General features: G+C 43.6%; 1 protein-coding gene across 1 annotated transcript; it reads left to right on the top strand.

Annotated features, from left to right (window-relative positions):
- The first annotated feature begins 5444 nt into the window (after positions 1-5444).
- On the top strand, positions 5445-14367 carry GPR19 (G protein-coupled receptor 19). The gene is made up of 3 exons (XM_081956756.1): positions 5445-5517; positions 6310-6479; positions 13020-14367. The coding sequence occupies exons 2-3, from the start codon at positions 6439-6441 to the stop codon at positions 14287-14289; spliced, it is 1311 nt and encodes a 436-aa protein (XP_081812882.1). The 5' UTR covers positions 5445-5517; positions 6310-6438; the 3' UTR covers positions 14290-14367.
- Positions 14368-16302: the final 1935 nt, after the last annotated feature.

Here is a 16302-nt window from a genome sequence, read left to right as displayed (position 1 = left end):
AAACCAACACAAGGGGGAAGACCCAGAAGTTTTCTAAGGAAAGCAGCCTGGGTTCTTTCAATGCAATCCTTGAAGCCCCGTATCCATATGGGAATGCCGTAAAGTGTTTGGGCCAGCGTTTTGGCTTTGTAAATACGTAGGGCAGAGAGAATGAACTGGCCACCCTGGGCATAAAAGAATCTTAAAATCTGCTGGTGACTACAGGAGGCCGAGTTCAGCACCTGGGTTCGATGTCTAGTCCAGGCACCAGTGTTCTGAAATTGGATACCTAGATACTTAAAATGGAAAACCTGCTTAACAGCATTGCCACTGATATCCCAGTTATACAATTTCCGGGCTCTAGTAAACACTAGTACTTTTGATTTATCATAGTTAATAGCCAAGTGGTTTTCAGCACACTTTTACTGTTTGTACCTTAGGTTTTACGTTTACTCTCAAGCCAGGAATACCATCTATTCCAAATTTGATTGTACTCGATTTCTTTCCTCTCCTTCATTTCCTATCATTTCCTAGGTTGTTTTACAGTGAAATAACGAAATCGAGCAACAAAATATCCCATGAATAGATTTTTTTTTTTTAAAAAAAACAGGTTTCCTGTAAGCCAGCCAATGTAACTGAGTTCCTGCCTTCTATTGGATTTAATGAGCAGTCTTACAGCTTCACCTGGTGGATCAACATATAATTGTGCAATGCAATACTTTTCCATTAGGTTTTTTTTTTGGGGGGGGCTACATTTGTAGTTTTGTTTTCTTCTTCTTCTTCTTCTTCTTCTTCTTCTTCTTCTTCTTCTTCTTCTTCTTCTTCTTCTTCTTCTTCTTCTTCCTGTTTTGGTGATGAATCTCTGCGTGGATGTGCATGCTTAAGCTCCTTAAAGTTGCTCACGGAGGGTGAAATTGGGACTGTTTACAAGTCCAGTTGCAAGAACCGCTGTGAAGGTATAATAAATGCAATGCCTGGAACAGTTTGTTCTCAGGCTGTAGGAAAGAATCAGCAAGCTTGGTGGGGAATGAAAAAAAAGAGGGGGAGGAATATCTACAGTGAGATTACTAGATGTGGTCTATTCAGGAACACCAACATTTGTCAGCTCCTCCTTTTTAATATTTATATACTTTAATACTTTAAATGGACACCTAACATCAAAAACGTCATCAAAAAAGCACAACAAAGAAAGTTCTTTCTTCACCAACTCAGGAAGCTCAAACTGCCCAAGGAGCTGCTGATTCTGTTCTACAGAGGAATGATTGAGTCTCTCATCTGCACCTCCATAACTGTCTGGTTTGGTTCTGCAACCCAACAAGATAGACACGGACTTCGGAGGATAATAAAAACTGCAGAAAAAACAATTGCTACCAACCTGCCTTCCATTGAGGACCTGTACACTGCACGAGTCAAAAAAAGGACTGTGGAAATATCTACAGACCCCTCACATCCTGGACATAAATTGTTTCAACTCCTACCCTCAAAACGATGCTATAGGGCACTGCACACCAGAACAACTAGACACAAGGACAGCTTTTCCCCAAATGCCATCACTCTGCTAAACAACTAATTCTTACAACACTGTCAAATAATTTACTAAGACTGTATTCTTCTAATCCTTCCAAGTGCCCATCTCTCCCCACTTATGACTATACCCATGTTGCTTGTATCTTTACACTTTATATTGTTTAATTTGTTTCCTAGTCTGATTTGATTGGTTTTTAGTAAACTATGACTATCACTAAGTGTTGCATCTTATTATTCTTGAGGAATGTATTCGATTTTATGTTTCTTTATGTACACTGAGAGCTTATGCACCGAAGACAAATTCCTTGTGTGTCCAACAACACTTGGCCAATAAAGAATTCTATTCTATTCTATTCTATTCTATTCTATTCTATTCTGCAATGAAGCGGGAATTTTATGCTCTTGGTGACAGTCCACCATTTTTTATAATTACCATGAACAAACGACTATAGTGGAGCACCTTAATGTGCAAATGTGACCAACTCAACTCCCTTTTCAAGCTTTGGGGTGGTGACTGGGTAGTTTTTATTGCATCATAAATGTAGCATGTGAGAAAACCAGGGCTCAGTTCACAACTTCTGGACATCTGCTCTAACAATGACCTTGCCTTTTTTTTTTTCTTCCGGCAGCAGCAGGAAAAATTGGAGCTCGGGGATCTTGTGAATGATCTTGTGGGTTCAACTGGTTGACAGAAGACCTGCATTCCAAACAAAAAAAAATTCATGGAAAGAAGTGGTGAATTCATGTTGGATACCATATTTGTCAGAAGGGTGTCCACCCACAAGATTGGATGAAATATTTATTAAAACTCTTTCTTGGCAAGAATTGCTATTTAATTTAATAGCTGGAACAGTAAAAGGTATATTGGGCTAGAACACACGGTGGTTGATTGGTTGGAAAATACAGTTATGCGGGATATTGCATGAGGTAATCTACATTATTATTGGTTGCTGGGTGAGAAGGGGGGGTTTCCCTTTTTTCTGCCTTTTTTTTTTGTATGTGTTCTATATTCTGTGATTTACATGATGATTTATCTCAGGATGTAGTGATGGGCGCATGAGGTAATCTACACTATGATTGGTTGCTGTAAGTGAAGGGGGAATATCCCTTTTTCCCGCCTTTTTTTCTGTATATGCGCTATATTCTGTGATTTACCTGACAATTTATCTCAGGATGTAATGATGTGCTTCTGCATGAGGCAATCTACGCTATGATTGGTTGCTGTAGGTGAAAGGGGGAGTTTCCCTTTTTCCCACCTTTTTTTCTGTATATGTGCTATATTCTGTGATTTACCTGACGATTGATCTCATGATGTAATGATGTGCTTCTGCATGAGGCAATCTACGCTATGATTGATTGCTGTAGGTCAAAGGGGGAGTTTCCCTTTTTCCCGCCTTTTTTTCTGTATATGCGCTATATTCTGTGATTTACCTGACGATTTATCTCAGGATGTAATTATGTGCTTCTGCATGAGGCAATCTACGCTATGATTAGTTGCTGTAGGTGAAAGGGGGAGTTTCGCTTTTTCCCACCTTTTTTTATGTATATGTGCGATATTCTGTGATTTACCTGACGATTTATCTCAGGATGTAATGATGTGCTTCTGCATGAGGCAATCTACGCTATGATTGGTTGCTGTAGGTGAACATGGGAGTTTCCCTTTTTCCCGCCTTTTTCTTCTTCTGGGTGCTCGGAATGCTGTTTTGTGATTTACCTCATGATGTTCCTAACTATCTTGTCTGCTGTAAATTTAAATGTAAAATACATTTATTTATATAAAGCTACAAGTTCGTGTCAATGTTTCTGACTCCATTTGGACACTGACTGCGCAATTCCCTGACAATCATAGTGTCAAGAAACATGTGGTCATAGGTTAACGCATTGAAATGAGATTGATTCAAACTGAGAATTAACCTGGAACATAAATGCCATCAATGTGATAATTTAGGGTCAGAGAAGTATTTTATACTGCAGTTTACCAGCCCGTGCCAAATACTAAGTTTGTTCAACCAAAAATCACTCTTGACGATACCCAGCTGACAAATGCAAACAACTTCAAATATTTGGAAAGAATCATCTGAAGCAAGTCTTTGGGCAAAGAAAATTGACTCCAGAATCAGTAAAGGCAGGCAGGCACTGGGACGGCTGTATACTAGAGTGCTCCATCAAGACTGGATTTCCACAAAGTTGAAATTCTGCAGAGCTGTAACGATCCCTTCTATCTTTCTCTCATATATATGATGTGAATCGTGGACTCTGTAATGAAGACACATCAAACCATTGGAAAACATTCCTCTACATTTCACTAGTCTCCATTTATTTCTAGCTTCTGGTTATTCTCCAGCCATCCATAAAATAGGTCGCGTGTCATATAGTGTTCTTTCGCCTATACAGCCGTTAATCTATCCATTTCTGCACATTCTAATAGTTTCCTCCTCGGTAGGGAACTCTTCACTCTTCCAGTTTTGTGCAAATGCAATTCTAGCCGCAGTTAATACATGTATAATTAAATATGCATTCCCTTTACTATAGATTTCTCATGCATGGTCTCCGCTCCATCCTTGGCATTTGTTGGCAAGACTGGGTCTCCAATCAACATTGAGTTCCTGATTATCAGGGGCCAAATACATCAGAATGGATGTCCACCACTTCAGGGGTGAGTTCCGGCCACCATTTCTACTGGTTCGGTAATAAAAAAAATTATGCGACCCGGTTCTGCCAGTGGGCCTGGGGAACACAGAGCAGGACGGAGCCCATTAAATGGCTGGTGTGATCTGTTATCGCTGGGGTGGGTGGGTGGATTTTTTTGAGGAAGGACGGTTCACTTCCTATCCTGGAAGCTTCCAGGATAGGAAGTGAAATGTCATCATCTTCCTCAAATAAATCAGTCCACTTGCCTTTTCAAAAAATAAAAGCCACTTTTGATACAACTATGACCTGGATGACTGAGAACTTCATAAACCCATGGTGGTGAACCTACGGCACACATGCCACAGGTGGCACATAGAGCCCTCTCTGTGGGCACATCAGCTGTCACCCCAGCTGAGCTCCACTGCACATGTGTGCATGCCTCCTGCCAGCCACCTGGTCTTTGTGTCTTTGCTGTGCATGCACAGAGGGCGGGGCACATGGGGGGATGCATGCGCGTATGTGTGGGGGTGGGGCACATGCAAGGGGGGCGCTCGCATCACGCAGCACCTCTGCACCCCATTTTGGCTTCTATGTTGGTGCAGGAAGCCTTCCAGGCCCAAAACAGGGTGCAGGGGCACCAGCCTGGGAAGCCTCCAGCACCAACATGGAAGCCAAGAAGGGGTGAGGGGTGCATGCATGGGGGCATGGGATGGCTGCGCATGCATGTGTGTGGTTGCATACACATGCATGGATTCATGGGGGTAGGGTGCGTGCATGCATGGGGTGGGGCATGTGGGGGGGTCACACGCAGATTGTATTATGGTTGCAGACACACTGTTGTGCCGTTGCATGTGTAAGCTTTCGGCACGCGACAACAAAAAGGTTAGCCATCCCTGTCATGGACATTTGGCCCCAGAAAGGTTCTAAAAAGGCTTTGATCCTTTAACGGTGAGTCTAGTGAGGAGGAAGCCAGTCCTTTCAGAGCACACAGGAAAGAGGATGAATTGAGCATAGGCTGCAATTCTAGGAAGCAAGGCATCAGCAGAAAAATAAGAAGTTGGAAGCCTGGAAGCCTGGCTGTTTTGCTGAATCTCGGGAAATGCCATTCCTGGGTTTTCTCCCTTCTTTCCCCTTCCACTCTAAGGATGATCAGGGGGCCCAGGGTGACTGTTGCAAAAGAAAACCATCCACTTCAACAATCGCTCGGTGCCATGGCAACCAGGACGTCAGCATGAGACGGCAGCTGGATGCCATCTGAATTTCTCCTTTATTGGGATTGGAAGCATTCGAGGTGAAAAGGGATGGAGCCGGGCAGCGTGGCAGATGAGGTGCAGAACAAGGGCCAGGGGGGGAGCATTTCCCCTTGGGGAGATGGCAAAGGTAAGTTGGGAGGGGGGGAGTGTTCAGGTAAGCAGAGTTCAGTTGGAGGAGGGTGCCATTCTTGGCGCAGGAGGGTAGGACAAGAGGCAGTGGGTGGAAGCTCGTTAAAAAAGAGATCCAATCTGGAACTAAGGAGACATTTCCTGGCAATCAAGACAATTAATCAATAGAACAGCTTCCCTCTGGGAATTGTGGCTACTCCATCACTGGAGACTTCCAATAAAAGATCGGACCGCCATTGGTCTGGGATGCAATAAAGTCTCCTTCCTTGGGCAGGGGGGTGGACTAGAAGGCCTCCCAGGTCCCTTCTAGCCCTGTCAGTCTATGATTCTGTGCATCTCATGTCTGCCGGGGAAGGGGCTACTAACAAAATCTCCCCAAGAGAAGCAACAGTTTGAGCCACTTAGGTATGGCCGTCCTTCTGCAACTCTGACGCTCTCCATGGTTCTGCAAGTGCCTCATTTATTCTACGGCATAAATGACTTTCAACAAGGCGGGGGGGGGGGGGAGAGTGTGTCAATTACACTCCCCCCCCCCGCCTCACATATTACAGGCAAGTCCCCCCTAAGAGTTACGAACGTATGCAGATAAATTTGAGGGCTGTGCAACGAGATTGTTCTTGAACAGCAAATACTTTTCTTTCTTTTTTAAGAAAGGAGATGGGGGGGGGGTGTTAATTTAGCTCTAGGGGAGGGGCCCCCCACGGGACTCATTTTCCATGTGATCCACTTTAGGAGTTGGAAAGGGGTGTCATCACTGAGTCCCAAGCAACAACGCTATTTCTTTTTCCAGGGAAAGAAGGAAGTGCATCATGTTTGACTTTCATTTAACCCTCGGCGGGCCGACGTCCAGATGCAGAGGAAAGGTGAACATTGAAAGTGGCCTCCAAAATGAAGCTGGCCCTTGCGACCGAAATTCTCAATGGGGAACTTGGCTGAATTTGGGCTTCTGCTTGGAAACAGGTAGGAGTCCTTCTGCGTTCTTCTGCATAGCCTTGACTATACGCAATTTGTTGGAGGGTGATGTCTCTGCTTTTTAGCATGCTGCCTAGATTTGCCATACCTTTCCTCCCCAGGAGCAAGCCTCTTTTAATTTCATGGTTTCAGTCCCCACCTGCGGTGATCTTGGAGCCCAAGGAAATAAAATCTTTCACTGCCTCTATTTCTCCCCCATCTACTTGCCAGGAATTGAGAGGGATGGATGCCATGATCTTAGTTTTCTTAATGTTGAGTTTCAAGCCAACTTTTGCACTCTCCTTCTTCACCCACATCAAGAGGCTCTTTAGTTCCTCTTCACTTTCTGCCATTAGAATGGTATCATTTGCATATCTGAGGTTGTTGATATTCCTCCCGGCACATCCAGAGCCGAGGATAATTCACAGAAGAAAAAGCATTAAGTTGGTATCTATGGGATCCTTGATGTTCTCTGATGATGTTACCTAGTTGGATAATGAGACGTCTGCAAGCAAGCAACCAAACTCAAAGACCATCAAGGACCCCACAGTTCAACCCTGAGTTACAGACATTCTCTTCTATCAGTAACTTGGTATCTTTTTGAAGGCTCCCTAGGAAGAAATGGTCAAACACATTCCTCTTATTTATCCCCCCCAAAAAGATATCTCTACTTTAGTTCTGAATGTTAACTGCATTGAAATATAGCAAGCTTGAAAAAGAACATTGGGCACTATCTAATAAAATGAAATTCAATGGTGAAAAAAGTAAGGTTCTACATTTAGGCAAGAGAAACAAAATGCACAGGTACAGTATAGGTGGTACCTGGCTCAATAGTAGTAACTGTGAGAAGGATCTTGGAGTCTTAGTGGACAACCATTTAAATATGAGCCAGCCGTGTGCAGCAGCTGCCAAAAAACCCAGTTCTATGCTGCCTAAACAGAAGGATAGAATCAAGGTCACATGAAGTGTTAATGCCACTTTATAATGCCTTGGTAAGGCCCCACTTGGAATAATGCATCCAGTTTTGATTACCACGATGTAAAAAAGATGTTGAGACTCTAGAAAGAGTGCAGAGAAGAGCAACAAAGTTGATTAGGGGACTGGAGGCTGAAACATATGAAGAACGGTTGCAGGAACTGGGTCTGTCTAAGTTTAATGAAAAGAAGGACTAGGGGAGACATGATAGCAGTCTTCCAATATCTCAGGGGTTGCCACAAAGAAGAGGGAGTCAAACTATTCTCCAAGGCACCTGAGGGCAGGACAAGAAGCAATGGGTGGAAACCAATCAAGGAGAGAAGCAACTTAGAACTAAGGAGAAATTTCCTGACAGTTAGAACAATTAATCAATGGAACAGCTTGCCTCCAGAAGTTGTGAATGCTCCAACATTGGAAGTCTTTAAGAAGATGTTGGATAGCCATTTGTCTGATATGGTGTAGGGTTTCCTGCCTAGGCAGGGGGTTAGACTAGAAAACCTCCAAGTTTCCTTCCAACTCTGGTATTGTATTGTATTGTATTGTATTGTATTGTATTGTAAAGAGTTCTGAATGTTAAATGCATTGTAATATAGCAAGCATGAAAAACTACATACTTTGGACAAAATGTCTTGTTCCATTCTGCTGTCTGTTCATTTGTGTTAGAACTGAATCATGCATTTTTAGCTTCTTGTTATATGACACATGCTGCGATTCGGTTCGAATGTCTTCTCAGAAAAGGCAGTGGTGAAGCCCTTTCAGAAATTAACAAAAGAAACCAAATCTTCATGCCAAAATAATGCTTTAAAGAATCTACTTTGCATTTTCTTTTAACAATTCATATCCTATTAATGAAAAATAAAGCCAAATTCTAGGAAATCAGGATTCACATGCCTAAATCAATGCATTGAAGACAAACCTAACAACCAAAGAGACATTTAATTAAATACAATAACCAATATGATAAGATTGATAAGAAGGATAATATTCTAAAGAAAGGTGATTTAGGTCCATCACTAAAAGGAAAATAAAATGTTGCTAACTATATTACGTGATTTTGAGGAATCACTATGTAAACTGTTTTCAATTCGGACGACAATAGAAATTAGCAACCCATATTGCTACTTTAAAAATAGTGCTTGAATTTTCCTGTTGGATTAGGCCCAACCTGTTCAATCTATCCAGAAGAAACTATTACAATATAATACAATAGCAGAGTTGGAAGAGACCTTGGAGGTCTTCTAGTCCAACCCCCTGCCTAGGCAGGAAACCTTATACCGTTTCAGACAAATGGCTATCAAACATCTTCTTAAAGACTTCCACTGTTGGAGCATTCACAACTTCTGGAGGCAAGCTGTTCCACTGATTAATTGTTCTAACTGTCAGGAAATTCCTCCTCAGTTCTAAGTTGCTTCTCTCCTTGATTAGTTTCCACCCATTGCTTCTTGTCCTGCCCTCAGGTGCCTTGGAGAATAGCTTGGCTCCCTCTTCTTTGTGGCAACCCCTGAGATATTGGAACACTGCTATCCTGTCTCCCCTAGTCCTTCTTTTCATTAAACTAGATATACTCAGTTCCAGCAACCGTTCTTCATATGTTTTAGCCTCCAGTCCCCTAATCATCTGTTACCTTACCAAGGCATTATAAAGTGGTATTAACCCTTCACGTGATCTTGATTCTATCCCTCTGTTTATGCAGCCTAGAACTGTGTTGGCTTTTTTGGCAGCCGCTGCACACGGCTGGCTTATATTTAAGTGATTGTCCACTAGGACTCCAAGATCCCTCTTACAGTTACTACTATTGAGCAAGGTGCCACATATACTGTACCTGTGCATTTTGTTTTTCATGCCTAAATGTAGAACTTTCCTTTTTTCACCATTGAATTGATGCCCCACTTGAGAAAAGTGAAGATGAGGCTCAGAGACAGTGCCTTTTGGTATCTGGGTAAGTCCTTTGAAACAGCTTTCCCACAAATATTTGGTAGGCTCCATCTTGATTTTTTTTTCCTGGAGGCTAAAATATATGAACAATGGTTGCAGGAACTGGGTATGTCTAGTTTAATGAAAAGAAGAATCAGGGGTAACAGGATAGCAGTGTTCCGAGATCTCAGGGGCTGCCCCAAAGAAGAGGGAGTCAAGCTATTCTCCAAAGCACCTGAGGATAGAACAAGAAGCAATGGATGGAAAGTAATCAAGGAGAGAAGCAACCTAGAACTAAGGAGACATTTCCTGACAGTTAGAACAAGTAATCAGTGGAATAACTTGCCTCCAGAAGTTGTGTGGGTGCTCCAATGCTAGAGATTTTTAAGAAGAGACTGGAGAACCATTTGTCTGAAATGGGCTTCCTGCTTGAAAAGGGTTTCCTGCTTCAGTAGAGGGTTGGACAAGAAAACTTCCAAAGTCCCTTCCAGCTCTGTTAATCTGTTTAAAAGCTTCTCAAAACTGAGCAATTCTGGAGGATTTAATAATGCACCTCAATTTGGTTGCATGTCAGTTTTGTAGCTTCACAATTAATGAAGCTTCCGTGTGTGCACTTTTCCTGATATTACAGTAGTGGCCAAAATTGTGGAAACCTTTTGGGGGGGGAGGGAAGTGTATTTTTGAGGTTTGATGGCTAATAACACCCCTTTTTTTCTGCAGTAGTACCATAAAATGATATACCAATGGAAAGATCATTTAATCAAGGATGTAATGCAATCAAGTTTGTTCAATTATCTGTATTCTATGAAAGGCTATAGCCAAATATAGCCAGCAATAAAACCCAGTCAATAGAAGCAATCATTCAATCTTGGTTTCACATTATTACAGCTGCAGAACTAAAAGACTTGGTTCACTCCATGGGAAGATGTTGTAAGGCCATAATTCATGATTGTTGGAAGAAATGTCATTCTGGATTAGGCTCCAAGTGGGGAAAAAGACACTGGAGACATGGAGGCTGCTTGGAAAGATGGTTTAATGTTGGGCAGGTCCACATGGCTTGAGCTCCTGAACAGAAAAGGTGATCATATGCTTCAATGTTGGGTGGAGAAGAAGAGACTGGTCAAGGGAGGGGCTTGCTGGGCTTTTTATAATCTGTTCAGCCCCACCTCTCTGTTTCCTCTTCCTGTGTAAGAAATGTATTCTGATTGGTTGTCAGACTCCCATGGGACCATGCAGGGGCAACTCTCTAGGCTGTGTTTTGAATCCAGGTTTGGTTGAGTTCTCAGATGCCATGTGGGGAGTGGGTAAAGGCTAATCATGCCTTAATCCCATCACCCTGGAGCTGAAGGGGAGAACTCTTTATTATGTAAAGGGACTGGCTTGGGCATCTTAATGGCCCATTGACAATGGGGATGGGCAGGAAGTTGCAGGGAGCTACTCTGTCTTTAAAATATGTTTCTCCCTTTTCACATCCAAGGAAATGTAATATTCTGCCTTTTCAATATTTCCTAGGATATTTCATTTTTCTGGGAGAGGGCTGGGTGATAACTTCCTACACATTCTAAAGCTTAAACCAAGTATTAACTGATATGGTGATAATTTTTTATATCTCATTTTTTCTGTGTTTCACTTTTCTTCTTTATAACTGCTGTTCTAATAGCAAATCCTTCATAAAGGTTATTGCATGACGTTCTTGATTAAATTATCTTTCATTGATATAGAATTCTATGGTACCGCTCTAAGAAAGTGGTGTTATTAGCCATCAAACCTCAAAACTATACTTTTTCCCCAAAAGGTTGCCACAATTTTGGCCACTACTTACTTCTTGTGTGTTTTAGCTTGTAAATTGCTACGCCTCCTCAGCGTTTGGCACCCTATGAATGTTAATAACAATAATAATAATTTTTCATGTCAACTCAAGTGGGAGCTCTTTAACCTTGGCAATCCAATGAGTGCTAGTAGTAAACAACAGAGAGTAGCAAAAGATGTCTTTGTTCCTCTGTGTCTCTGGAAGAAGCCAAATTGTAGGGGTCTTATGTAGGATTTCATCTGCCAACAGATTAAATCAGTTATATGTTCTAATATTTCAAGTTGTTAAGATAATATCTATTGCGAAATCCAGCAAAAATAAAATTGGCACTTGGATTCCCTATGCAAATATTTCACTGGAAAACATAGAAGTGCAAGAAATAAAAAATCTGGAGTGTGACATCTCTATGCCTGCAATTTATAAATATGAAGAGTCTACAGTTTATAGTAGGCTATTTTCTTGGAAACGGTCAGTTGGACCAAATCCTTTGGATTAGTGTTTAATTTTTAAAACATAAGTAATCATGGCATATATTCATCTGTCCTGAAATACTCCATCAGAAAGTGTTGGAAGGGTAAGTGCCAAGTGAGGTACTAATCCTGCACTGTTTATATACAATTATTGGTAGCAGAGTTATATTTTTCCATTGGATTCTCCCCTGATTTTTCCATGCAGATTCTCAGCGCAAAATGCCTTTGTTATTCTTTCTAAATGCTGTTCTTTAGAAATCCTATAAAGAGGGGAGCTTAGGATCAGATTGATTTGCAACCTCATTCTCCCTAAGGATCGCCACTTCCTTACTTATTAGGCTAAAACTAAGTTTGATGGCTAACTTGAAATTACATTACAGTTAGTCCCCCGACTTAACAACCACAACTGGGGGCAGAATTTCCCAACAGAAACAGAAGGCTAAGCAAGGCTATTGTTAAGTGTGGGCCATGCCCAATTTTACAATCTTTTTTTTTTTTTGCCATGGCTGTTAAGTGAATCCCTGAAGTTACTAAGTGAATCCCATGATGGTTAAGCAAATCTGGTTTCCCCGATTGACTTTGCTTGTTGGAAGCTGGCTGAGAAGGTTACACCAGCAGTCGGGCACTACTGCTGATCTTTCTCTCTCCCCCAGCCTGGTGCTGATTGCATCGCATCACAGCCCCTTAAATTGCCCCCGCAGTGCCATCACTTAATACAGCATGTAACGTGTAGCAGGTAACGTCTGAATGCAAGCTGTTCCACTGGTATATTGTTCTCACTGTCAGGAGAAATGTCCTGATAGTGAGAACAATGAACTAATGGAACAGTTTGCCTTTAAAAGTTGTGGATACTCCATCACTGGAGATGGTTAAGAAGGGTTCCGAAAGCTATTTGTCTGGGGTAGTATATAGGGCCATGATGGTGAACTTATGGCATGTGTGCCAGAAGTGGCATGCAGAGTCCTTTCTGTGGGCATGTGGGCCATCACCAGTGCTCTTCCGGGATGCGTGTGCCGGCCAGCTGGTCTTCACACATGTCGGAATGCTGGAAATCCAAAGACCAGCTGGCCAGCTCACATGCATGCACTGGAAAGCAGAAGATCAGCTGGCCTGCACGCACCCTAAATCCAAAGATCAGTTGGCGGGCATGCACATATGTACCAGCCAGCTGGTCTTTGGGTTTCGTGGCTCTCCAGCATGTGCACGCATTCCAGTTTTGCCACTCGGTGCCGAAAAGGTCTGCCGTCACTTGTACAAGGTCTCCTGCTAGAAGACCTCCAAGGTACCTGCCCACTCTTACTCTGTTATGAAGACAAAGTGTTCGTATTGTTACTATTCCTTTGCTCCTAAAACAACTGATGGATCTTTCTCCCCATACAGTCCTCTAAGGGAAAGGCTGACTATGCTGCTCTCCCAAGACATGGATCGCCACACCACGCCTCTCCTCACCACAACCTCAGGTCTCCTGCAGAAAACCCACCCTCAGGCAGAAACCTCCAACCCCTTGGGAAGCCACGAGGCCACCACCTTGTCCACGGATCCTGGGTTGGAGAAAAACAGCACCTCCTCGCAGTACGGTTTGATGCCTGGAGAAATCATTCTTGCCAGCTTGTTTTGGGGGGTCTTATGGTTATTCTCCGTCTTCGGGAACTCCCTGGTTTGCCTCGTCATCTACAGGAGCAGAAGGACTCAATCCACCACCAATTATTTCGTGGTCTCCATGGCCTGTGCAGACTTGCTGATTAGTGTTGGGTGCGCACCGCTTGTCCTGTTCCAGTTAGCGTCCGACGGATGGACCTTGGGGAGCATGATGTGCAAGACAATGAGGTATTTTCAGTATCTCACCCCCGGGGTTCAGATTTACGTCTTGCTTTCCATCTGCATTGACAGGTTCTACACGATCGTCTACCCGCTAAGTTTCAAGGTGACGAGGGAAAAAGCCAAAAAAATGATTGCGGCGTCTTGGATCGTCAGTGCGGCCTTGATGTGCCCGGTTTTTATTTTTGGAGGCTTGGACAAGGACCATCACTGCCGATTTTTCCCTCCCTACTCTTGGGATGGCGCCACTTACAGCCTCCTCCATGTCTTCGTAGCTTTCCTGATTCCATCAGTTCTCATCCTTTTCTTTTACCAAAAAGTCATCAAGCACATTTGGAAAATCGGGAGCGAGGGCAGAGCAGTCCGGAGGACGATGAACGTGGTCCCTAGGACAAAGGTGAAAACCATCAAAATGTTCCTGATGCTAAATGCTCTCTTTCTCCTCTCGTGGCTCCCGTTTTACGTGGCTCAACTGTGGCACCCACCCGAGACCGATCGCAGGAAATGCTCCTTGGTTTTTCTGATAGTGACTTGGATATCGTTTAGTTCCTCGGCCCTGAAACCTACGTTGTATTCGGCATATAATGCCAACTTCAGGAGGGGGATAAGAGAGACTTTCTGTATGTCCTCCATGAAATGTTACCGGAGCAATGCCTACACCATCACAACCAGCTCCAAGATGGCCAAGAAAAATTATGTGGGGATCTCAGAATTCCCCGTTGCGCCAAAAACCGTTTCCAAAGACACCATATACGATTCTTTCAACAGAGAAGCAAAAGAGAAAAAACTCGCCTGGCCTATTAATTCAAACCCACCAAACACATTTGTATAATTAATGCTGGCCTTTTCAAAGGCTCATCCTTGGAACAGATGCTCATCTCCAGGAAGGAATTCCATAGACTTGAGCAGGGAAAATAAATGCTTTGTTTTATTGAGTCTGTTTATTTTATCCGACGGCAGATTGTTTTAAAGCTACAGACTTCTTTAGAATAACCGTTTCAGTCGTCACCGGCAATACATTCTTGCTCTCTGCATTTGAACCAGTGGTGGGATTCAAAAATTATGACTACTGGCTCTGTGGGCGTGGCTTGATGGGCGTGGCGTGAATTGGTGGGTGGCTTGGAGGGCGTGGTGCGGCATGATGGCCGTGGCAGGGGAAGGATACTGTAAAATCTCCATTCCCCCTCCACTCCAGGGGAAGGATACTGCAAAATCTCAATTCCCACCTCACTCCAGGGGAAGGAAACTGTAAAATCCGCATTACCTCCCACTCCAGGGGAAGCATACTGCCAAATCCCCATTCCCTCCCCACTCCAGGAGAAGGATACTGTAAAATCTCCATTCCCTCCCCACTCCAGGGGAAGGATACTGTAAAATCTCCATTCCCTCCCCACTCCAGGGGAAGGATACTGTAAAATCTCCATTCCCTCCCCACTCCAGGGGAAGGATACTGTAAAATCTCCATTCCCTCCCCACTCCAGGGGAAGGATACTGTAAAATCTCCATTCCCTCCCCACTCCAGGGGAAGGATACTGCAAAATCTCCATTCCCTCCCCACTCCAGGGGAAGGATACTGCAAAATCCCCATTCCCTCTCCACTCCAGGGGAAGGATACTGTAAAATCTCCATTCCCTCCCCACTCCAGGGGAAGGATACTGCAAAATCCCCATTCCCTCTCCACTCCAGGAGAAGGATACTGTAAAATCTCCATTCCCTCCCCACTCCAGGGGAAGGATACTGTAAAATCTCCATTCCCTCCCCACTCCAGGGGAAGGATACTGTAAAATCTCCATTCCCTCCCCACTCCAGGGGAAGGATACTGTAAAATCTCCATTCCCTCCCCACTCCAGGGGAAGGATACTGTAAAATCTCCATTCCCTCCCCACTCCAGGGGAAGGATACTGTAAAATCTCCATTCCCTCCCCACTCCAGGGGAAGGATACTGTAAAATCTCCATTCCCTCCCCACTCCAGGGGAAGGATACTGTAAAATCTCCATTCCCTCCCCACTCCAGGGGAAGGATACTGCAAAATCCCCATTCCCTCTCCACTCCAGGGGAAGGATACTGCAAAATCCCCATTCCCTCCCCACTCCAGGGGAAGGATACTGCAAAATCCTCCTCTAAACTGGGATCCACTGGGCCAAGGCACGTACAGAATTAAACAATAGTGGCAGAAAACACTAGTCGATGGTTTCTGCTTTTCCCTGTAACTATATTTGTTGATAATAGATGGATTAACAGTTGTCCTCCTAACAGAAACAAGGGTCACCATAGTGGTTTCTCAGACTTGCAAATGTTTTATATGTACAGGTGTGCTCACAGGTGAAAAGTCTCAATCTCATCCTGAGTCAGGACTCAATCTAGCCCATATTAACTAATCAACAAGAGCAACAGCGAGTCATTATGTATTCAGGTACATTTTCATTAATCAAATAGAGTCAAGGCACTCATTACTATTGTGTAAATTATGGAGTGTTGAAAGAAATGTCCTTCTGGGCTTGGCTCCAAGTGGGGAAAAAGAGACTGGAGACATGGAGGCTGCTTGGAAAGATGGTTTTAATGGTGGACAGGACCACATGGCTTGAGCTCCTGAACAGAAAAGATCACATGCTTCAATGTTGGGTGGAGAAGAAGAGAAGGGTCGATGGAGGGGCTTGCTGGGCTTTTTATAATCTGTTCAGCCCCACCTCTCTGTTTCCTGTTCCTATGTAAGAAATGTATTCTGATTGGTTGTCAGACTCCCATGGGACCATGCAGGGGCAACTCTCTAGGCTGTGTTTTGAATCCAGGTTTGGTTGAGTTCTCAGATGCCATGTGGGGAGTGGGTATAAGCTAATCGTGCCT

This window comes from Natrix helvetica (genome assembly GCF_964273705.1).
Source record: "Natrix helvetica genome assembly, chromosome: 6".
Taxonomy (NCBI): Eukaryota; Metazoa; Chordata; class Lepidosauria; order Squamata; family Natricidae; genus Natrix; species Natrix helvetica.
Note: the sequence above shows the minus strand (reverse complement) of the source record. Positions and strands in the feature narration are given on the sequence as shown.

Bases quoted from the DNA above. Each gene is read 5' to 3' on its own strand.
- GPR19 (XM_081956756.1), top strand. From the start codon at position 6,439: ATGGGGAACTTGGCTGAATTTGGGCTTCTGCTTGGAAACAG. The intron at 6,480-13,019 runs GTAGGAGTCCTT...CTCCCCATACAG, and splicing joins GGGCTTCTGCTTGGAAACAG to TCCTCTAAGGGAAAGGCTGA.